This window comes from Prionailurus bengalensis, chromosome B4, assembly GCF_016509475.1.
Source record: "Prionailurus bengalensis isolate Pbe53 chromosome B4, Fcat_Pben_1.1_paternal_pri, whole genome shotgun sequence".
Classification (NCBI taxonomy): domain Eukaryota; kingdom Metazoa; phylum Chordata; class Mammalia; order Carnivora; family Felidae; genus Prionailurus; species Prionailurus bengalensis.
The window spans coordinates 134,633,888-134,658,156 of NC_057358.1; the positions used below are offsets into that span (position 1 = coordinate 134,633,888).

The window sequence follows — 24,269 nt, forward strand, 5'->3', positions numbered from 1 at the left end:
CTTGCTGTGGGCGTGGAGCCATCTCCCTGTTCTCACCTGGCAGGCCCCGGTTATGGCTCCCAGCCTGGGGGAGAACTTCCCTTTGCAAAGTTAGATAACAGCCCGGGCTCTCTGTCAGAGGATTGGCGCGGCGGCTCCACGTGCTGCGGCTGGCGCAGAGCCAGGCCCGCCCTGCCAGGCAGCGGGAAGGGAAGGCCTGGCTGCAGCCGGAGCTGGCGGGTGGCCGAGCTGGGGGCGGACGGGTGGGCCGGGGCCCCTACTGCCCATTGGCTGCCTCAGGCTCCCGCCCCGCCCGCCTCCAGAGCCTGCGGCTCCCGGGCCAGCTCCTGTCTCTCTAGCTGCTTCTGAACTCCCGGAGCAAGCACCTCCTGCCGGGCCATGTCGAGCTGTGACCGGATTGGAGTGGCCCCTGCCATGGACATGCCTGAGGTCCTCAAGTCCCTGCTGGAGCACTCTCTGCCTTGGCCAGAGAAGAGGACAGGTAGGAACAGAGGTGGCCTGCGTTGGCTGGCTGCCCATGTGCCCGAGGGGTGGGGGCAGTCACAGGCACCAGTGGCAGGACAGGCGTCTCCAGGCAAGGGAGGGTCCTCGGTAGGGGTCTGCCCTTGGCCCCTTCCCGGGCAGGCGGAGGGCTGGGTGCAGAGAGGGACACAGTGGGGGGGAGCGCCACTGCAACTCGGGGGGCTGCCTCCGAGGCCTGCTAGCTTTGGGAAGCCACGGCCAGTGTGTGGCCGCTGACAGGTGCTGTGCTCACGTGGGACGAGGGCAGGACCGGAGCGCCCTGCCCAGAGAATGCACTGAATGCTGACTGCTTATCTGGTTCCTTCCCTCCGCACGTTGGGATGGCAGCGGGCTGGCAGAGACTGTAGATGTGGGCAGCCTCCTGTGTCTGGAGAAGAGGCTTTCCTCCTTTCGCCTGCTTCAGCTCCCGCTCGCTGGAGGGCTGAACCCCTGGATGGGATGGAAGCCGTTATGTAACAGGACCACAGGCTCGCAGCCCCGGTTCCTAGGATACACAGGCAAACACGGGGCCAGGGAGCCAGCAGAGAGGGCGTGGACCGAGGGGCAGCGCCAGCAGCCAGCGCCAGGTGTCTCCTGAGTTCTGCCTGAGACGCCGAAGCCCACGGCTAGATTTGGGGGCCAGGGTGCTCGGAGTGCGCCCTCCTGATACATCTCTCTCCAAATCTCTTCTAAGGTGTCCGGGGCTCACACCCAGGTCCTCGGTGCTCAAAATCCACATGTGCCTTTAAAGGAGCCCAGCAGTCCTCTGCTGCCGGTGTCTGACTTAGGAGCCCCGGGTGTCCTAGGGACCTTTCTTAGGCTCTCCCTCATCCTGCTGTGCTGGCGCCAGATCTGTCTCACCACCAGAGCCCTGGTTGTCCCCACAGGACTTCCTTACAAAGGACTCTTAGCTATTCCCAAACTCTGGAGCCTGAGGACAGACACCACAGCCCCCTGCCCTCTTTCTCACCCCACTGGGGAGTGAGGAGACACTGCCCAAGGCGGGGAAGGTGGCTCTCAGAGGTCAGGGCATGGTCCCTGTGGGCTCTCTCACACAGCTCTGGGCCCAGGCCCCTCAGACCACCCCCCGGTGGTTTTGAACGCTGAGACAGTCGGGGCCACCCCCAGAGGTGGGTATCATTAGAAGGAGTTGGCTCAGGCCCCCAGATGTTAACCAGGAGAAGCCCATCTTCCCTGGAAACCCTCAACTCAGCCTGGGCGATAAAGCTGCAGCTGACTTTTTCTTGACATCTCTTAAGGGCCGTGTGGGTGGATGAAGCTAGAAGTCCTTGCAAAAGCTAGATGTAGGTCCAGGCACCCAAGGAAGGTAGGGTGTCCCCGGATGGCCCAGTGCACGCACAGGGAGCACCTGGGCGACCAGCAGCCCTGCAGGGACAGCTGTCAGCTGGGCAGGGAAGGGTTCTCGGGGCAACTCAGGACCAGGATGACAAGGCTTTAGAAATATGACAGCAGCTGCTGGCCGCTGGCTTCCAGCTGGTCCCTAGAGCTAACGCTGGAAAGTCCCCATTGCTTTCTGTGGATGGGCAAAATCGGGGTCTGGCACTGAGGGGGCTTGCCCAAGTTCTCAGGCCGAGCTTTTCCAAGAACTGGCGAGTTCTGGCTGAAAATCAGTTTGGCTGGTACGGCTGCGTTGGTCCAAGGGTCATGGACCAGATTCTCATGCCACCTGCTATCCTGTCCCTCTCCTCATCTTTGATAAAAATGAATGTACCTACCTGAAAACCAATATTCCTTGGTGAAAAGAATACACATGCCACACAGAATGAGAATCTCCAGCAGTCATGCAGCGAGTACTTTATAAGTTTTCTTCCCCCGTGTCCCCTGACACTGGCATCTGCGCTCAGTGGGAGAACAAAAGGGTCGGCTAGTCGCCCCAGAGCGCAGCCGGTCCTCGGGATTGCTCACCCTTTGCTTTGGTGTGAAAGGGGTGGTTTCTCCGTGGGGGACGGCGGCCTGTTTACAAACCGCCCCCCCTTTCTCCAGCCCAGTGACTGCTTCGGCACACATTTAGGTCACATGCAGAGCATATCTTGGGTCCAGCGTGAGGGAGTTTTAGAGGCAAGCCGTGCACGGTGTGAAAAAACCCAGGTGTGCTCTCATGAGACCCTGCTCTCCCTGCAGCCGTGTTCTAGTATAAAGATGCTCCCTAGCACCCAACCTCGGGGCCCCTCTCCCTCTTGCTGCCCTGGGCCTCCCACCCCAGCCTGCGCCGACCTTCACCTCTTTCCTGCCCCTGGTCGAGCAGACTTTCTCCAGCACAGCTAACCAGGCTGGAGACTCCCATGGCTTCAGGTTGTAGTGGCCACCTGGTGGACCCTCACTCTGGCCACCAGGGTGACTGACCTTCCTGAGGGCAGACAAATTCATATCCAGCCAAAGAGGGGGTCTGTACCCTAAGCCCTGACTCAGTTTCTTCTCTGTCTCTGGTCCCTGATCCCTAAGGATTATTCTTGTTTCCACTCCTGCTCTTTCTCCTGAGGATCCTCTTCCAAGAGGTAATTCTGTTCCCGCACAGTCTATCTCTCACTTTCTTCTCCAGCTTCTGGAAAGACTCCGGTTCCCTCAACCACACTTAGATCTTCACACCCTGTCCTTACCTCAACGCACGGGGCCTCAGCTACGCTCAGAGGCCGGCCCCCCATATTTCTACCACCTTTGGTCCCTCGGGCCTCCTTTTCAGGGAGATAAGTAGCAGGAAAACACACCCAAGGTTGAACAAGTCCCTCGCTTTGAGACAGGGTACCTGCCTCAGGGAGCTTTTGACTAGAATTGTTTTTTAATGTTTATTTATTTCTGAGAGAGAGAGAGAGAGAGAGAGAGCGAGCATGAGCAGGGGAGGGGCAGAAAGAGAGAGACGCAGAATCTGAAGCACGTTCCAGGCTCTGAGCGGTCAGCACCGAGCCTGACTCAGGGCTTGAACTCATGAACTGTGAGATCATGACCTGAGGGGAAGTCAGACGCTTAACTGACGGAGCCACCCAGGCGCCCCTTGACTAGAATTACTTGTGGGCCACCCAGCAGGGGAGCCTGGACATGCCCCCCGGTCTGTAAAAGGGCAAAAAGAACACCTGCTTCCCACGTGTGTTGCCAGGATTAGAGGAGTTGTCCTATGTGGAAGCCTTTGCAAACTGTGAAGTGCCACAGTTTTCTCTGCGAAAGACAGAGAGCAGCTGAGCCTGGTATTCTGCTCCTTCCACCAACATCACATTTGTAATCTGACCCTCATTCCCTTCTTTCCACCCTCCTTCCCATGGATATTCTCCTTGAAAGAACTGGATGTTGCAAGTTTGTGGGAGCACACACACAGGGCTGTCTCCTTGGAAACACGAGCTGAGGCTCCCAGGGCATGGTGCCATTGTCTGCACCTAACGGTGCCAGCTGTGCTGGCCAGAGAAAGGGCTGAACGATAGGCTGGATCCTAGGGGGACTTGCTAGGGCAAAGGCAGGGGTGCACAGGAAGGGCCTGGGCGTCCTCCCCTTGGAGGACTGAGTTAAGTGGCCCAAGAGGTAGGCTCAATGCAGCCTGGGCTGTCCTGAGTTTGGCCTCAGTAAAAGTCCATGTGGTTGCCTCCACTCCCAGCCTGGGGGAACCAGAGAAAAACTGGGAAATCGGAAGTTTGCTTTCAGCGAAAAGGAGGGGAGCTGGTCTTCTCTGCACTGGGCTTGTTATCTCCTTTAATCTTCACTGCCGCTTTTAAATGAGGAAGTGCACTCAGAGGGATCGGCTACCCTCCGGCCCGGTGTGTGGGCCAGCCTCTCTTCTTCCCTCCCACCACAGGGACCCAGAGCCTTCTTTTCTGTATGTTCCCCACCATCACCAGGCAGAGGAATGTGATAAACTCATTCTCATCCAGCTCCAGAAACTATCAGTTAGTGTCCAGGAGTGCCCCTTCCAGGTGGCTCTGCATCTTTATGAGCTTGGCCCAAGGCTAGGTTGCCAAGGGAATGAATCCTGATTTTAAAAGTGCTGTTTCCCGAGTGTGAGCTTTTACATCCCTATGCGTGAAGCGGCTTTGCAAGGGGGGTATGATTGTCCATTCCACAATGAGGAAGGCTCAGGAAAGGGAAGGCCGCATGCTTGTCAGGAGTCCCAACCCAGCTCTGCCAGCTCCCAGGCTCCTCCCCTCCCACAGGATTCCCCAGGGTCTCTTCAATCATCCAATCAGATGTCTTGACTGCTTATGGAGCGTTTGCTAGCTTGTGGCACAGGGGCGAATGAGGCAGACACTGCCCCCTCGCCTGCGTTTGCATTCCAGTGGGGAGAGGCAGACAATCAGCCAGGAGGAGGGTCGCGGCCAGCCTCCCCGAGGGAAGGGGGTGACACTGGAGCTGAGGCCTGGAGAGTGAGGAAGAGTGAGCAACCCCAAGAACTTTCAGGCTGAGAGAACAGCACCTGCAAAAGCCCTTTCCTAGGGGAGGAAAGACACGTGTCTGGGGAGTAAAAGGCCACCATGGTGGCCGAAGGTGAGCAAGAGGGAGAGAAGGAAGAGGTTAGGTTGGAGAGACCCGCAGGGGGCAGAGCCTGCAGGGCCCTGAAAATCATAAAGAAGAGTGAAGCTGTTACCGCCCTGCCTGAAGGTCACCGCCCACCCCCACTTTTCTTGGGGAAGTGGCAAGTGGGGACGAATGAGGTATTCCCAGAACAACCCAAAATGTGATTATGCTGAGTTAACTTCAATGGAGCACTCGCTCTGTGCCAAGTGCTGTTCTCCGCAGCATGCCTGCATTGTCTCCTTTTGACATTCAGGCACAGAGAGGTTAAGTAATTTGCCTAAGGTCACACAAGAAGTAGTCAAAGTAGGAACCGGACCCAGATGGTCTGGTTCTAGAGCCCACACCCTACCACTGTACCGTCAACACAGCTTTCACTGGAGACACCGTGGCTGTCAGGCGGTGGCTGTTGAGACGTGGCACAGGCTGGATGGAGGTGATGGCTTGTCTGGAAATGGCCCTCTCAGGGCAGTTCTCCATCTGTAATCCGAACCCTGGGAGTGGACAAGATGCAAGCCAAACGGGAAACTCGCATTGAAGAGATGGGCAAGAGTTAGTGAAGAGCCTCCACCCACCACTTCTCCCCTAGAACACACTGAGACCAAGGTACACACCACAGCCCAGAACTATGCAGCCACAGGTATGTGGGTCGTTGGCCAGGCTTGCGCTGGGGGATTTGCCACAAGGATGGCTCCTGTTTGTTATTCCAGGTTCCGCTGTGAATCAACACGACGACTGTTCCTTAACGTTAATAACATTCCAAACGTATATGACTTGGCTCTGAAAGATTTTGTTAACCTTCCTACCAGCAGCACTGCCAACAAAGCCAGCCAACAGCTTTTTATCTACTACCTTGAACCAAGTTTTGTGCCCCCCTGTGTTGGGTGTTGGCAAAGCACACAGATAACCGGGCTTTGTTGGAGCTCTGGGGAAGCCTTCGCATTGTCCTGCTCGCACACGCACCACGCTCACGTCACATCTCAGTAGGCCAGAAGATGAGGTCTGTCCTACCAGATGCTGAGCATGTGGCCAAATAGATCATCGTGGGGTATCTGGTCAAAGGCTCCCTTGCTGGAGTTTTAGCTCCTCTGAACTTCAAGTTTAAATAATAATACTCCAAGTCTACACGATGGCTTAATGAAAGGTACTTGTTCTGTATATGCTCAGTTAAGTTTTGAACTGGGGTTGGTTAGCAGGTTTCCGGAACACTAGGGAGAATTTCAAGCCAGCCTCGCTACGGAAAATGGTCATTTCACATCCATGTCTCTGCTGTAGTTTGACTCTAGAACCCAGCCTCCCCAAAATAATTCTGCTCCTGATCCAACAGCACCTGAATGAAGGGGAAGGGTGGAGGCCCACCCACTCCATGCCACACACTGTTCAGGCGGGCACCTGAGAGCGCTTGTCACACATTATCCTCATAACCGCTCTGTGACGTAAGCAAACCCATCTGTTTCCAAGAGAAAAATCACCGAGACTTAGGCAGGAGAAGCCCCTTGCCCAAGGCCAGGTGGCTAGTCAGCGGGCCGAGGGCAGACCCAACCAGGCCTGCCTTCAAGCCCACAAGTTCACTGCCGTCCCCTGGACCACGCTTCCCTCGAGACGTCACTGAATTCAAACCCTGTCACTAAAGAACACTGAGGTACCGCTTCATACCTTTAGAGTCTTAGCCATGTAATGACATGTTCTTTTTATGGAGATTTTCTTCTTCGTAGGGCTCTCAGACACTGTGGAAATCAGCTAATTACTCCTCACAACACCTATTCCTCCTCTAGGAGAAGGGGTGAGGCCACGATGGATGTTGTTCCCACTTTACTGATAGGAGACGGGGGTAGACAGGGGGCTACCGGCCAGCTGGAGAAGGGAAGCCCCAATGGAATGGCTCCCGCCCCACCTCCAGGGAGGTGCTGTTGAAGCTGCCGGTCCACAATGTAGCTAACCTCCCAGTTTACAAGCAAGCACGAGAGAGAACACGTTTGTAGTGTTCCCACAGTGTTTGTGACACACCATTTAGCCTGCGGTTATCCAGGAGGAAAAAAAAAAAAAAACCCTTTCTAGGGAGTGCCAGGACACGAAAAGAGAATGGAATCAAAACTGAGTTGTAAAGCCCTAACCTGCTTGTCTCGCTCACCAGTGTCGTTGGCCGGTTAGGTTGGTCGCTCCAGGCTGGGTGGTAAGTGGAGTTGGCATTATGCCCTCTGGATAACTGTAGCTTACAAAGATACCTAAATCTTTACTCCTTCTTACTACACCCCACCCTTGTTATAAGCAAATGTTAAAACTTTCCACTGTTAAATGATCACAAATCCAAACATTTTTTTCCCCTTCAGTGATGTCATATTAGCCATGAAAATATACATTTAACTCTAATGCAGCAAGCCTCTCCATGGTCAATCTAGCCATTTTTTTTTTAACGGTTATTTATTTTTGAGAGAGAGAGCGCACAAGCAGGGGAAGGGCAGAGAGAGAGGGAGACAGAGGATCTGAAGCGGGTTCTGTGCTGACAGCAGAGAGCACAATGTGGGGTTCAAACTCCCGAATCGTGAGATCCTGACCTGGGCCGAAGTCGGCCGCTTAACCGACTGAGCCACCCAGGCGCCCCAAAGTAGCCATTAAAAAAAAAAAATCATGTCTATTTCCTTGGGCTACCCTTTGAAATGTGTTTCTAAAAACCTCTAGGTCAGTTTCTCCTAAAGATATCCTTATTTTTAAGGATTTTATTTGTAAGTAATCTATACACCCAACCTGGGGTTTACAATCCTGACATTAAGAGTCCCATGCTCCACCAACTGAGCTGGGTTAGAGGCTGGGTGCCCCCTAAAGATTCCTTTGCTCTGCCACACTCAGAACTCTCACGAACAAGTATGCAACACAACAGATTTTCTGTGCACAATTTTGGTATTTCTACTAAACAGAGAATCACATGGGCATACATCAAGCAGTAGAGTTGTACCCAAGAGTTTTAGTAAAATTACGAAAAATACCATTTGTTGCAGGGTTACAGTTGTGCTAATGCATTGGCTTATGGAAACCCCACAACGTAGATCCTGTCCTATCTCCATTTGATATATTAGGAAAGGAGGCCTGGTGAGGTGAAGCAATTGGCTGGAGGTATGAGCCAGAAAGTGACCGAAGTCTAATGGGCATGGCAGTCAGAACTTGAATTTGGAGTCAAATTCCATCATCCTGTCCCAACCATCCCCCAGAGGCCCTTCAAACCTCCTGCTTTCCAGGCCTGCTCAGAGGCCCAACTTCTTTCCTCAACTCCCAGCAAAATTCTGATTGCATCAGCTTGACAGCTTTCAGCTAGCTGAGTGTTGCACCTACACCTAGCCCCAAGGACTGCAAGCTGCCATTCCCCAGCCTGACTACTGGAAGGCCCAGGCTCACTGGTGAGAACCGGGATAAACGGGCCAAAGCACCCCCTCCCCACCCACTCCTACCCGGCTCTGGGAGTTTAGACAGGGAGAGTGTAGTACTGTTTGGGTGCAAAGCAGAGCATCATTTACGCTTTCATGAGATACAAAGTTCCTGGGCGCTGTATAGGAGCAGCTTCCTCTACCGTCTCCACACTTTGTGGACCCTCTCACATATTACATTTTTACGTGTTTCCGGAAGAAGTCCCGGGGAGTTTTTGTGTTTTAAGGCGGGGGGGGGGGGGGGGGGGGGGAAGGAGGTTCTCCCACAAAGCGTGTAATCGGTACCCTGTGTAAAAGAATATTGTTTTGCTTCGCTTTTCCCCAGGAAAAGGAAGGAAAGGTCCTGCAGAGGAACAGAATTTCAGAGCTGTATAGGATTTTACAGATTAGCCCAACCCCTGAATTGTATGGATGAGGAAACAGGCTCTGAGTGAAGCCACGAGACTTTCCCAAGGTCATAAGCTAGTTAAGTGGGAGGGCGGAAGCGTGTACCCAGGCCCCGGCTCGGGGCCGGCCCTTTCTCTCCACCCGCGGGCCTCAAGAATGCTCCCTCCACGCTAGTGTTTATCTGGCCGCCACGCCCGCACCAGAAACCCGGATCAGCGGGGAACCTGACACCTCCCCCGCCCCAACCCCCCAGCAGCGGCCAAGCTAGCTCTGGCCAACCGTACGGGCAGGGCAGGTCGCCGTCTGCGGCCCTGCCCTCAGCCAACCTCTGGGTCGCGGGGGAGGAGGGGGTGCCACCGCGCTGGTTTTGCGTTCTTATCCCACGACCCTGGGCAGAGTCCCCGGAACAAAAAAGCCCGCCCCGCCCCTCCCCTCCGGGCCGCAGCCCCGCACGTGCTGCGCCTCGTGCAACGCCCCGGACCCCGCCCCCGCCCTCCATTGGCTGCTCGGTGCCTTCCTCTTCTTTCCCCTCCCCCCACTAGACTAGGGCTGCGGCTCCACGTGACCCGCGGGGGGACGGCCGTGCGGCCGGAGCGGGCGATTTGATAGGCTCCCTCGGCCGGCCTGGCCACTCCCAGCCCAGCCTGTCTTCAGTGGCGCGTCGGGAAGGTGGCGAGATTGCGATGAGAGTGAAGGGGAAACGGTTACGGTGGTCTGGGAGGAGAGCGGGGGTTATGAAGAGGGAGGCGATGGTGAAACCACTGGTAGAGGGTAAAGGGCTGCGGCGGAAGAGGGCCCGTGACACCGACTCCGGCAGGCGCCAATCAGGTGACACGGGCGGACGGGGCGGGGCCTCCGGCGTTACTCCTCACCTGGCCCCACACGTGCCTCGCTTACCCCGGCGGCCTAACCAATCACGGCCCAGAAGGCTGCGCCTGCCCTCCTCACAGGGTGGACCAATCCAAAGCTGCGATCCGGGGATGCTGGCCTGGCCTCATGAATAATTAATGCGCTAGAGCCAGTCTGCAGGCGGGGTAGGGATGGAGGGAGGTGGGGGTGCTGCTGGGCGCCTGCGCAGTAGCTGCCCGTGTCGGCAGCTGCGGCGGGTCGCACGGCTCCGGCCCATCTCGGGGGGCGGGCGGGGGAGGCGAGGCGCGCGAGCAGAGCGCGGGGCACGATGTCGGACGCGGGCGGTGGAAAGAAGCCGCCTGTGGAGCCGCAGGCGGGGCCGGGCCCGGGACCGGGGCGCACCACTGGAGAAAGGGGCCTGCCGGGCTCCTTCCCACTGGTCCTGAAGAAGCTGATGGAGAACCCCCCGCGAGAGGCGCGCCTCGGTGAGGGGAGGGGGTCCGCGCGCGCCTGGGGGCGGGGTTTCCGCAGGGGCGGGGCCCTGTGAGGGCGGGACCGGGAGGTCGGAGGTCAGGTCCTAGCTGTCCTGCAGAGGGGCCTGGAGGGCGAGGCAAGGGGGTTGGGAAGAGAAGGTCGGGGTGAGTCGGGAGAGGCTAGGGCAGATGGGGGTTGGCGGGGAAGGGGCAGGAGGGAGAGGGTGGGGTGGGGGTCACGGTGAGGAGGTTCATTCGGGCAGCCTCACGGCGCGCGACGTGGAAGGGTTACTGAGAAGGCTGATGGGGGTCGTAGCAGCCACTTAAAGGACGCTCCAGGGCGCCTTCCCTGAGGATGCCTGCACCAGAATCAGTTGGGATGCTAGTTTAAAATGCTGGTTCCGGGGCCCCACCCATCGCCCACCCAATCTGTGGCTGTTGGGACAGGAATCTGCATTTGAAGGAGCACCCCACCTCTGTGATTCCAAAGTCCACTAAAGTTTGAGAAGCGCCAATTGTCTTTGTGTATGGACTTCCCCGATCCTGGGAGCAGGACCTTACTTCGTCCCTGCGTGTGCCTATCCCCGGCTACTAGGTACACACGGGAGCTTTTCTGCTGCTGAGGTGGGGGAGGGGTGTCAGGAGAGGGGATGCCAGGCGCTCTCCCAGGGGGAGAATGGGACCAGGCAGGAGGCAGGTAGAGGGACGAGGGTCAGAATGAGGCCACTGTGGCCCTTCACCTGGTTGGTTGGGGCTGAGTCTAGACTTCGGGGCCACTATAGCAGGGCTGGGCTTCTTCTGGTTTCCTAGGCCACAAAGGTCCCTGGGGCCTGTGTGGAAAGCAGGTTTGGCCCTGTTTTTTGGCCTGAGAACAGGAGGTTCAAGGCACAGAAGGAGTGCCACCTATTGTGAGGTTTTAGGGGCACTGAGGTCTGCTTCCTATCGGAGATCTTTGCATTTCTAAGAACCATCAGTGTAGTTCAAGGATTTGGGAAGGAAAATAAGCCCTCTGTGAATGACCTGTCTTGAGTTTATTTTCTTCTTAAAAATGCCATTTCTCTTGTTTTTCTGGGTGTGTTCTGAGGCTCCCATCTCTATGGCTGTCATTGTTGGGTTATAAATAGATTCAGCATATCAGGTAAGGCCAGGCTCCCCCCTCCTGCTTTGGAACCTCATATGCACAGACCCTTTTCTTTGTTTTGAAGGCACTGCATTATCCCGGATGTGAGGATGAGACAGGCTGCTGGAACAGGTGTACACATCTCTCAGGTTCTTATTCAGCATTACCAAGTAACAATCATCCATAACAATAATTCTGCCTTACATTTGTATAGTGCTTACAAAGCACTTTGACATAATCTTACTTAGTCTTCCATACTAGTCCTATAAGGTATTATCCCCACTTCCCAGATGAGGAAAGCTGAGGCTCAGAAATGAGGATGCTTCCTCAAGGTCACCTAGCTAGGCCTTACAACTCGCAGTCTGGCCTGGTGCTTTTTACTGTATCACTGGCAATCAGTGATGTCAATCCCTGTGACCTGAGTGATGGGCCTAGTTCTTTATCATCTCTTATAATTAAAAGTCCATCTTATAAAAACACTGATTAAAAGTATTCTTGGGGCTCCTGGCTGGCTCAGTCAGTGGAGCATGCAACTCTTGATAGTGGGGTCCTGAGTTCAAGCCTCATGCTGGGCACAGAGCTTACTTAACAATAAATTTAAAAATAAATAAACTTAAAAAGTAAAAACTGAAAAAGGTATCTATTCTTAATTGCTTAGGCCAGGTAAAACCTCGAATTTATTGTTACTTGTCCTTCAGTATAGCTGTTTTTCTACCTCTTTCCTTTTCCTACCTCCTTTGATCCCCATGATCCCACCCAGCACTGGTCACAGTTATTTCTGAACAGAATGTAGACTCAGGATTTCAGAGGAGGAGAACAGGGAGGCCATCTGGCCCACCCAGCCCACCAAAGCTTGGCTTTCTTACTTCCCATTTGGTTTTAAACCAAAGCTTGGTACAGAAGGCAGTTGCAACAATTCAAGTTAGAAGTCATGACCAAATTCTGTTTGTTAAAACCTCCACCTTTTTAACACACTGGGTGTGTCCATTTTTATTGGACCAACAGGCTGCTTTTTGACTGACTGTGGCCTAGGAGTCCACGCATGACTGCTTTATTTCCAACATAATCATATTTGATTTCTCTTTTTCACTTCAGAATCCAGAGTTCAAAGTTGTCTCCCTCAATTTGAAAGCCCATTATGAACTTGTCATGATTTTATCTCCTACTTCCCTGATTAGCCTCCCTGTCACTTTGATTTCCTTCTAACCTTGTCACATTTCTTTCATCTTTTTTTCTTAATTTGCCCTTTCTTGGATATCTACGTGCATAACTTTTGGGCTGAGACAATTAGGTGGGATCCCGTCTCCACTAATTGATTAGCTTTGTTTTGAATGCAAACAAGCTTTTCTTCTTCAGCTCCAGCCTCTCCTTCTTCCCAGAAAACCTGCCTTCTTCAGTCTTCTCTGCTTATTCAGGGATAGAGGTCTCTTGAAACGGTTGCTCTGAAAAAGGTCCTGAAAAGACAGCTCCAGGCTCTCTCTATCCAATAAACCTAAAGGGAGGCAGGCAGTTCGCAAACCCAGCATTTTTCATTCAGTATGTTCATTTTCCCTCCGCTTGCTCCTGTAGTGGACCTTGAGATCTAGAAACGAGTCAGACATAGTTCCTGCCCTCAATGAGCTCACAGTAATAGCAGATGCCTGCTGTGTGCCGGGAGCCCTACAGGACACATATCTCTAGGGGCACCTGGCTGTCTCAGTCGATGGAGCATGCAACTCTTGGTCTTGGGGTTGTAAGTTCAAGCCCTACATTGGGTGGAGAGACTACTTAAAAACCAAAACCTTAAAAAAAAAAGTTACCTCTAGTCTTCACCAAAGAGTCTGCTTTATCCTTACAGTGGAGTCCACTGAGGCCAGGAGAGGTTCAGTAACATGGCTAAAATCACACATCATAGCAAGTGGGTGGCAGAGCTGGGATTCAAGCCCTATTCTGGGTTGCTGTGGAGAAGAATAGCTGGAGGGGACAGGACAGGAGAACACAAAAGTTCTTGGCCTGAAGAATCCTAAAATATCCTTTCCTAAAATATCACTAAGATACCAGAAACTCCATTTTTTTCCCTGAAACCTGTCCCCTGCAGATGCCAGTCCCACAGGCCTATTCTGAATTAAACCTGGGACCACATCAGGCCCTGGAACTTGTGAACATTCTGGCAAGCCCAAGCATGGATGAGGTCATGCAGCCATCTGTAAAGGAGGCCAGTGGGCCTGGGTCAAACAACAGGTTATAACTAGAAGGCAGAGGGGGCTCTTGAAATTGATGGGATGGATCAGGGCTCTGAGAGAGATGAGTCAGCCCAGGGAGGCCCACTGCTTGCCTCCTGGGATTGAGTTACCCTCTTGTGTGGTGTCTCATCACAGATTCTGTGTCTGCAGATAAAGAAAAAGGGAAGGAAAAGCTGGAGGAAGATGAGGCTGCAGCAGCCAGCACCATGGCCGTCTCAGCCTCCCTCATGCCGCCCATCTGGGACAAGACCATTCCGTACGATGGCGAGTCTTTCCACCTGGAGTACATGGACCTGGATGAGTTCCTGCTGGAGAACGGCATCCCCGCCAGCCCCACCCACCTGGCCCAGAACCTGCTGCTGCCCGTGGCCGAACTAGAAGGGAAGGAGTCAGCCAGCTCTTCCACAGCATCCCCACCATCCTCCTCCACTGCTGTCTTTCAGCCTTCTGAAACCGCGTCCAGCACAGGTTAGTGCCTGGCCACCTGTCCCAGCCCAAGAAGCCCAGTTCCCACTGAGGGCTGCTCAAGTCCACACACCCAGGGAGGCCTTTCTCTCAGAGCAGGTCCTAGGGGGCTTGCCGTGTGGAGAAATCCTCTGCTCCCCACCCTTCAGCGCAGTCCGCTAAGGCTGGGGATAAAAATAGAAGTTCCTCAGCGCAGTTGCTGCCTTTCTGTTGGTTGGTGTGCTGCAGATGGTTAGGACAGTGGAGTGAGCCCTTCCAGTCTGAGCCTTACAAGACAGAGACCCCATCCTGCATCTCCTCAGCACTGCTCTTTACCTCTGCGTGCACTTGGCCACAGCTTATTGGGAAGCTCAGGCAGGAGTAATAATAGTAGTAGTTGTAACACTGGTAATAACAACAACAAGATCAACAACAACAACAACATCCACTAACATTTATTTACCACTTACTCTGTACCAGGCATTAACACATAATCCTCACAAGAACCTTAAGAGATTGATACTCTAAAACCTGTGTTTTTAGGTGAGGAAACCAAGAAGTTAACTAACTTGCCCAAGGTCACACAGTTGGTAGGCAGTGGAGGCAAATACTTAAAGCCAGGATGCCTGACTCCATAGCCACGTACTGCTTAGGCACTGGCACAAGGAAGGCATTCCTGCTGCCAGGACAGACATCACCTTCAGGACTCCTCCTTTATCCTCTTGTCCTTTTTCTGTTTTACCTCTGGGGATGGGTGGGTTGGTGGGTTGCTTGGTTGGTTTGTTTTCATGATGCTTGGACATGAACCCTTCACAAGAGACATGGTCCCTGCCCCAGGGAGCCCTACAAAGGCATACAGACCAGTGGATCCCGGGAAGGATCCCAGGAGCCAGTATGGAACCCAGGGGACCCACACCCAAGGAAGTCTCATGCTCTATATTTATTTACTTTATTTTTTTACTTTTTATTACGGAAAAATTTTCAAATACAAAAGAGACTACTATAATGAACCTTCATGTAACCATCATTTGGCTTTCATAATTCTTAACTCATAATCAGTCTTGCTTTCTATAGCCTCTTCCATTCTCTCACCTGATGATTTAAAGTCAGATCCTAGGGGCGCCTGGGTGGCGCAGTCGGTTAAGCATCCGACTTCAGCCAGGTCACGATCTCGCGGTCTGTGAGTTCGAGCCCCGCATCAGGCTCTGGGCTGATGGCTCAGAGCCTGGAGCCTGTTTCCGATTCTGTGTCTCCCTCTCTCTCTCTGCCCCTCCCCTGTTCATGCTCTGTCTCTCTCTGTCCCAAAAATAAATAAACGTTGAAAAAAAAAATTAAAAAATAAAATAAAAAATAAAAAAATAAAGTCAGATCCTAGATACTATATCATTTCACCTGTAAATATTTCAATATGTATGTAAAATGTAAGGGTTCTTTCAAAAAACATAACAAAAATACCCGTTTTTCCATATAAAATTGACCATAAATCCATCAGCATTCAAATTTCCAAAAAGTTGTCTTATAACTGTTACTGTTTTGCAGTTTGTCTGAATCAGGATCCAAACAAGACCCACACGTTTCATTTAGTTATGTCTCTAATCTTCTGTAATCTACAGGGTCCCCTCTCCTTTTTTTCTTTGCAATTTATTTGTTGAAGAAACTCAATCATTGGTCCTGTAGAGTTTTACACGTGCTAGATTTCTCTGACTGTATCCCTGTAGTGCCATTTAACATGTTCCTCTGCCCCTTGTTTTTCTCCTGTAAAATTAGATCTAGAGGCTTCAGCTGATTGCAGCTGAATTCTTGCTTGAAGGCAGCTCATTTTGTGCTCCTCATGTTATCCTGGAAGGCTGGGTCCGTGGGTGGGGAGGGGGCAGATCTGTAAATGAGCCCACATTTTATACCGTAGGCAATCTAGGTAGCGAAGCATTTGCCTTTGTTTTGTTTTTAAGTTATCCTTCTTAACGAAATACGGCATACAGAAATGCCCATATCACAGCTCGGTGCATCTTCACAAAGTCAACCCACCCACGTAATTACCACACAGACCAGGTTATAGAGCACTGTTGGTATCCAGGAAATGTCTTGTGGCCCCATTCAGTCATTACTAGCCAGAGATAATCACTATCCTTATTTCCATCACCAACGATGCATGGAATTGTGTATGTCATACATGGAATTCTACATTAATTGAATATATGTGTATATTATATGTTATGTTTGTTTTTACCTATTATATTGTAAGTTAATTATGTTTATATTCTGGCATTTATAGGTGCTTATAGCTAGCTTGATAATACACATACAAATTATGTGGGCATCAAAATCTTTTTTTTTTTTTTAAGTTTTATTTATTTTGAGAAAGAGAGAGCATGAGCAGGGGAGGGGAAGAGAGAGGGAGAAAGAGAATCCCAAGTAGGCTCCACGCTGTCAGCACATAGCCCAAGGCAGGGCTCAAACTCACCAACCATGAGATCGTGACCTGATTCGAAATCAGGAGACGGATGCTTTACCGACTGAGCCACCCAGACACCTCAGAGGTTTTTTTTTTTTTTATTTTATCTATTATTTTTTGAGAGAGAGGATCCCAAATAGGCTCCATGCTGTCAGCATGGCATCCAGCATGGGAATCAAACTCACAAACCATGAGATCATGACCTGAGCCAAAATCAAGAGTCTGACACTTGACCAACTAAGTCACCCAGGTGCCCCCAGAATCTCTTTACACTAACAAAATATATTTACAAAATATGCTTATGGAATAGCTCTGTGGCAGAAGAAAACCACAATACAGGTAAAGTAAGATTGATATTGAAGAATTGTACACGTGGTAGAAATGAAAGTAGCATTTCCTCTTCTAATTTTTCAGTTCCTTCTGTTAAAAGACATCAGTGGTATGTGTGCTCTGTCTCGCTTCTTTTCTCAGATTTGTGAGAATCGTGCCTATGGCAATTTGTTCATTTTCATTGCTTGGATGATATTCCATTGTATGATCACACCACAGCTTATCTATTTTGAGGCTGATGGACATTGGAGGTGTTCCTAGTTTTAGGTTATGCGTGGCACTGCCGTGAACATTTATGTGTGTGTCTTTTGGTAAATACATCTGTGCATCTCTGTGGGGCATTTACCTAGGAGTGGTATGGCTGGGTCATCAGACATGTATACTTTCAGCTTTTGTAGATCCCTCCAAATAGTGTACAAAGTGGTTGTAGCCATGTCTGCTCCTCCCAGCAGGGAGTGGGAGTTCTAGTTGTTAGTCTTTGGCACCTTGGCTCTTTGTTTTACAGGTGTAGAATTTGAGGGCTGCACTATTCCCATAGTTACCACATTGGTCCCTGGTCATTTCACTCTCCTGATTACAATTCTTTGTAATTAACTTCCTCTAATAGGATCCAGTGAGTTTACGTACATGATCTGGTGAAAACCTATCATGTCACACCTCCGCTCAGAACCCTCCAGTGGCTTCTCCCATCTCAGGACAAAAGTCAGAATTGGCACTGGCACTATTGACATTTGGACCAGATAATTTTTTGTTGTTGTTGGGGGAGGGGGAGGGGGAGGGACTGTCCTGTGCATTATAGATGTTTAGCAGCATCCTTGGCTTCTACCCACTGGATGCCAGTAGAACACCGCCCCCCCCTTCTTTTATGTGGACAGAATCGTCCCTGTTGAAAACCACTGCTTTATTGGGATTAAAAGCCCTATATTTTATGTTTTGGACCAGTCGTGTCAGTCTGTCCTCTCACCCTTTCGCTTCAGCCACATTGGCTTCCCTTCTGTTTCTTGAACATACCAGTGCTTGCCTGCGCACATCCTGGTACACTTGATGTTCATTCTTTCTGAAATGTTCTCCTCCCAAATAGCCACATGGCATCCAACACTTTTATAGATATTTTTAATTTATCTTGTGTAATGTCAGCCTTCCCCCGCTAGAATAACATTCCACGAAGGCAAGGATTTTTACTTGTTTTGTTCACTGGTTTGTCTTTGCAAGGACGGTACCTGGCATATGGTAGATATTTAACAAATATCTACTGACTGAATATTTTGTGTATTCCTATCAGTAGCATTGAATGAGCAAGCCAGAGATACAGTTTTTTTGTATATAACTTATTTCTAATAATACACAACTTTTGAATTCTGAAAGTGCCTTTAATCCAATGTCCACTCTAAAATGGTAGCCAGAAAGAGCAGAGAACAGGATTCAGAGTCAGCTAGACCCGGACCCAAATTGTAGTTGGGTCACGTACCCTCTGTGTGACCCTGGGAAAACCAGGTTGTTTCTCTGAACCTCAGTTTCTTCATCTGTAAGATAAGGTTAACACCTGTCTGTCTTTCAGAGTTGTCCAAAGACTAAATGAGCACAGTGACTGATATGTCTCAAGGGACTCAAAAATGGAAGCCATTTCATTGTTCAGTCTGTGTCCTTAGCTCATAGTATTTCACAGAGAAATTCAGCTGTTTCTCATTATTTGAGAACTTGAAACCACAGGAAGTAAAAGGGGTATAATGATTTAATGTTTTGCTTAACATTTCTGGGGGGGGGGGACACAATCGGAAAATCCTGTCTTTTTTGAGAACCTCTGTTTCCTTTTGAGCATTTTGTTCCTAAAGGAAAGAATTCTTTCCATATTTGTGTTGTTTAATTGAATCACTTATGCCAGTCTGGCTTGGGAGTTGATGCTGCTATGGTTTTTCTTCACTCCAAGTGGCAGTGGCTGGTGCAATCTTGAGATTCAAGCAGGTGTCTGGATGTGTGACATGAGTGAGTCTTTCTGTTCAGCGGGCTGCTTTGGGAACCCCTGCCTCTGTGTCTTTCAGAATCCTCCCTGGAAAAGGAGAGGGAGACACCCAGTCCCATTGACCCCAACTGTGTGGAGGTGGATGTGAACTTCAATCCTGACCCAGCTGACCTGGTCCTCTCCAGTGTCCCCGGTGGGGAGCTCTTCAACCCTCGGAAGCACAAGTTTGCAGAGGAGGACCTGAAGCCCCAGCCCATGATCAAAAAGGCCAAGAAGGTCTTTGTCCCCGATGAGCAGAAGGTAACCTGATATCTGTTATAAATGAAGGTACAGTGTTGGTTCAGGAGCCCAGGGGCTGTGTTTCTTCCCATTTGATTTTACGTGGAGGACCCTCTCTCCTCGCAGATACTATTTAGAAAGGCATGAGTTCAGAGCATAGAGTCATATCCTGCAGCAGTTGGTAGAAAGAAAGGGAGTCAGGTAGCATTTGGCCCAGTGCGACTCCCTGTACCTTCTGTCTTTTCTTACCGGCCACCACTGTGTTGATGTTCCCACTTCCCTGGCTTTAGCCCAGCCTTCGGGCAAGAGCTCACCAGGCCACAGGAACTGGGGTTGAACGAGCCCTTGCTTTGAAGGACAAAAGATAGTTGTATGTTGCCATCCCCAGGGAGGAGCAAGCAACTTTCAAGCTGATGCTTTTGTAGGAACTCAGAGAGGGGGAGAGAGAGGAGAATTTTGTAGTCTTTCCATCTTTTTTTATGAAAAACTCAAAGGAACGTATTTCATCCAAGGTTTGGAATCAGGCAGACCTAGGTTCAAACTCTACTTTGCCACCTAAGCCTAACTGAGTCTCAGAGTTCCATCTGTAAAATGGGAATAACCATACCTGCCTCTCAGGTTTCTGAGGCTTTAATAATAATGACAATGAAAATGGTAAACATTTGTATATATTTACCTTCTATGTTATGTAAACCTTCCTATAAGCCAGGGACTGTTGTAAGCACCTTGTACATGTTAACTCATTTAATCCTCAGACAACTCAGTGAGGTAGTTACTGTTCTTATCCCCCATTGTAAAGATGAAGGACAGGAGACATTGAGAGGTCAAGGGACTCAAACAGTTCCACCACTGATAAGAGGCAGAGCCAAGATTTAAATTCAGGGGACCAGATGCAGGGATGCAGGCCCTTAGCCATAACCAAAATGCAAGGCAAGTGCGCATACAGCCAGTGCCTTACGTTGAAGTAGCACAGAGCAGGCTACCAGTGAACCCTCTTCCCTCCACCACATATCCTACCCAAGGACTTCTGTTTGTTATTCCACCTTCCTGGGGAAAGGCTAGGGCCCCTCCATGTCCTTGACACGTGCAACTCCTTCCCTGGGGTCCCAGCTTTCGTCTGGCCGCACCAGATGTGTTTTATGAGGAGCATGGAGCGTGGGGTGCGGCAGGAGGGGAAAGGTTGGGTTCCCTCCTGGGGAAAGAGGAGAGACCCACAGAGAACACTTTCCCACAGGATGAAAAGTACTGGACGAGACGCAAGAAGAACAATGTAGCAGCCAAACGGTCCCGGGATGCCCGGCGCCTGAAGGAGAACCAGATCACCATCCGGGCAGCCTTCCTGGAGAAGGAGAACACAGCGCTGCGGACGGAGGTGGCTGAGCTGCGCAAGGAAGTGGGCAAGTGCAAGACCATCGTGTCCAAGTATGAGACCAAGTACGGGCCCTTGTAACCCGTGCCCCTGCTTGGGCAGCACTGCCTGCACCTCAGACCTCTGCCTGGGGGCTCCCTGAAACCCCACACACGCGTGGAGACTTATGACTCGTCACGGTCGAATGGTGGCACACCTGCTCCAGGAGCGTTCACGTTCAAGCTTCATTATCACACGGCCAGCGCACGTGGCGACTTCTCTGGGGGGCCAGCCTCCTCACCAGTGGGGATGCGAGAGAATCTACGTAGACGGGTGAATCAGCCTTAGTTTCTATTCTTGGATGTCCCAGTTGAATCGGAAGGGGACCTCTGGGGTACAGATCTCCTTTCACAGGGCGCTCAGGCTTCCCTGACTCTCCCTCAGTCTCTGGCCTAGGCCATCGAGCCTTTCTCCACAGAATGAGTCGTGACCCTTGTCGCCCGATGTCTTCTCAGGTAGCGGGGCGCATTTCCAGGTGGGGTGTGTCTGTCATCCACCTCACCCTCCCCAGAAAGTCGTTGAGAGAAGCATCTGTTCCCATCCCCCTCAGAGGTAGAAAGACACAGCAGCTCCTCCATAGTGTCCACATGGGTGCCAGGCCACAGGAGCAGGGTCTCTGCACAACCTGGGATGGGGTGTGGGTCTGGGGCCTGCAGCACAAGTGCACCCAGCTATTCTTAGCTCCCACACCCCTTTTCTCCTGTGGCTCTGAGGCCTGGAAGCCAGGGAGGAGGCCCTGGTGATGGTCTCTCTCCACTTTCCATTTGCTTTGGAGGAGGGACTCCCTGGGCGGCTGGTCTTCGAGTCTTGACCACAGTGCAGAGGGAGGCCTTCTCATTTCCTCTTCTCCAGGTCGGTCATTCATGGAGGCCACCTGAAACTTCTTTGTCCCACTACACTGGGCCTCTGGGCCTGCTGTTTCTTTTCACCCAGTGACCACGCTCAGATCTTGGATTTAAAAGGAAAACCCCCCTCGCCTAGGAAGCTTAACTTCCTGGAGCCAGGATGCACCTTCCGCATGGTGTTTAGAAAACCGGCCTCCATAGCCCCTTACACTGTGGGCGGAGAGCTGGGGCATGTTTCTCAAGAAGTTCCTGTTTTTTCTTGCTCTGCTCTCCAGTATGGGCCAGGCCAGAGTCCATTTTCCCTAGAAACAAAAGAGGGCTTCCCAGTTCTTGCTTCAGGACCCCTCCCCCGTGCTAGCTGCCCAGAGTGTCAGCCGGCAGGACCTGGTGAGGGATCACCAGGAGCACAGCTCAGCTCTTGCACGGAATAGCAGCCTCTTGGGCCGTGCACTTGGGCTAGGGTCCCTTCTGTCTGCATCCCAGGAGACACGGGCCACCCACACAGGCCTGGCTGTGGTGTGGAGGGGAGGGGTCTTCGCAGCTGTGGCTCTGCTACCTCACAGCTGCTCTTTTCTCTTGTGTCGGCGGACTCAAGTCGTCCTTTTTCTGTACCTGGAAGATTGAGGAAAGCCATGGAACCCTCTGCTCACTGTGGTCAGCAGGGGTACCTGGAGATGGGTGTATTTATTTGCTCAGGGCGGGCAGCCTGTGGTAAAGAGGGGTCAGAGGTGAGAGGCGCACTTTGTCGTGCTTAACCACTGGCTTTATTTAAAGTGGTGGCTCCGAGTCCAGGCCCTGACCCTAAAAGACTTTTCATAACAGATGTTAAGACCGGGGAAAACCATGCACTGGCCATGGGCCACACCCCAGGAGAATGCCACGGCCCTCTGGGGACCTGCACACCTGCCCTTCCAGGGTACTTGACAAGGGTCCCCGAGGCCAAGGGAGGCCGCCCCCTCCCTCTTGATTTTTACTTTGTGGTTCTATAAAAACCGTGTTCACTTTCACTGTATCGTAACCACAACAGGGCCGTTGCATCCGGCATGTCCTTGTCCTGCCCCGGGCAGCTCGCCCGCCCGGGCACTCTCTCTCTGGTCTGGCTACCCACCAAGAGGGCAGTTCTCACTTTGTAATTGGTAGAAGAGCCTCCAGCTTAAAAGCTCTTCATTTTCTTTGGCCAGAAAGTATATGGCTCGTGTTTGTTTTGTTTTGTTTTGTATTTTTAAGGATGGACATTTAATCTCCGGATGGTGTCCATGTTCCGACCCCAGCGGGTGGAATGATGGCCTGGTGTCTCTCCTCTTTGTCTCACCTTCTGCCTGTTCATTGCCCTCCCTTTCTTCCCCGCCAGGCAGTGGGTGTCTGGTTCCTTCCCAAAGTGCTTACTTGGAAAGAGTGTGGCTGCTGACCTCTTTTAGAAGAGCTCCTTTGAGTTGGGAGCCTGGCAGGGACAAGAAGGAGGGGTCCACAGAGGTTGACATTTTGAGGAAGAGGAGTGCTCAGGTAAAGCATGTATCCTTCCCAGGCCTAAAAATCGGGTGCTTGGAGCAGGAGAGGCCTGCTGCCTGCTCAGTATCCCGTCAGGAATTGAGAGTCTCCTTGACTCTCTCCTGGACCCTTTCCGTCTTGGGGCTGACAGCCAAAGAGTGAGGCTCCTGTGCTCAGACCTTTGACGTCTTTTAAGAAGCACTGGAGGCTAGGGAAGCCAGCTAAACGGCTTTCCTTGGGTTTATGATAGCTTGGGGAGTGCATGCCTTCCTAAGCTCCCTGTCTTCAGCTTCATGGCAGCCTCATTGCAACCTCAGAACAGACAAACCAAGAATGAGCTAGAATGTTGAAAGAATATACATATAATAAATGTATATCTAGATATAGAAATATATATATATAAATATATATATATATATATTTAGAGAGAGAGCTTTCATGATGGCTAGCACCTTGTGGAGGACCTGGGTAACTCGTACCCTTGGCCAAAGGAAGAGGTTTGCCTGTCCGGGTCCTGAGGTTGGGGAGGGCACTTGGCAGTGACCCTGGACTCTGGGTTAGCATTGCCCTGTGAAGGGGGCTGCTGTGGCCCCAGGCAGGCAGCTCATACAGTCCTCTAGCCTGAGGCGGGGTAGCAGGCCTGGGAACCAGCAGGGGAGAGCCCCTTCGTGCTGGGCAGCTCTCCATCCAGGCCCCTGGGGCTCTGCTCCAGGTGACACAAAGGGCCAAGAACCCCTGGTTTTCGTGGCAGAGCCCCACCCCAGAGCTCCTTTGACATCTGTTAATTAAGTGCAATAAATTTTTCTAGAAAATGGCAAAGATGACTTCCAGGTGGACATTGCTATCATATGGTGTTGGGGATGCCAGAACACCACTTGGTTTTATTTTTCTAAGTGCATGTGACAGAGTGTGTGGGGCTCTGCACCCTCCCCTGGGAGCTGGCATTCCAGCGGGCCCCTCGCCCCTTTACCTTTGGTGGGGGAAGGAGGCAAGGAGAAAACCCCTTCTTCCCAGTTGGAGAGGGCAGAAGCAGACTGTAGCCCATTGGCCTTATGTGCGTGTGTGCGTGCGAATGTGTCAGTGCTGGTGGGCCGGAGTGATGTGGCAGGGAGGGAAGCCGGGAATGTATCCTTTTCCAAACAAGATTAAATATTTTGAGATGAGAATTGTGGGGCTGTCTCTTCTGTCCTCCCTTCCCATGTTTCCTCTGGGTGCATTTCAGCCTAGGAACCTGAGGGACGTCCAGGCACCCATGTGTCACCAGCTGGGTACTCTTGGCCAGGTCACCCAACCACGCTGTGCCTCAGTTTCCTCATCTGTCAGATGGGAGTAATTCTGCCTGCTTACCTCACAGTTCATTGAGGAACAACAAATACCAGATAAGAAGCAGTTTGAACAAGTAAAAGTACCGTACACATACTAGAAAGACCGGGAACTGCTCAGGAAGACTGCTCAGGGAGCAGTGGGCAGCAGCTTGGTAAAAAGGAAAAAAGCATAAAGACTGAGAGTTGGGTCCTGATGGTGGGATTCTGGGGGGTTTCCTTTTCTCCTCTTGCTGAATATTCTGTCTGTGGCCATCA

The 24,269-nt window shown here is 51.7% G+C and overlaps 1 protein-coding gene across 5 annotated transcripts; it reads left to right on the top strand.

Moving 5' to 3' along the window:
- Positions 1-272: 272 nt before the first annotated feature.
- Positions 273-23,855, top strand: TEF (TEF transcription factor, PAR bZIP family member). Of its 5 annotated transcripts, none has more exons than XM_043562719.1 (4): positions 273-481; positions 13,619-13,951; positions 18,749-18,969; positions 20,183-23,855. In XM_043562719.1, the coding sequence occupies exons 1-4, from the start codon at positions 379-381 to the stop codon at positions 20,396-20,398; spliced, it is 873 nt and encodes a 290-aa protein (XP_043418654.1). In that variant the 5' UTR covers positions 273-378; the 3' UTR covers positions 20,399-23,855. The 5 variants fall into 5 exon arrangements, with proteins under 5 accessions (XP_043418654.1, XP_043418655.1, XP_043418653.1 ...); XM_043562720.1 differs by having other exon boundaries at positions 277-481; positions 13,634-13,951; XM_043562718.1 differs by lacking the exon at positions 273-481 and adding an exon at positions 9,464-9,647 and having other exon boundaries at positions 13,634-13,951.
- The last annotated feature ends 414 nt before the right edge of the window (positions 23,856-24,269 follow it).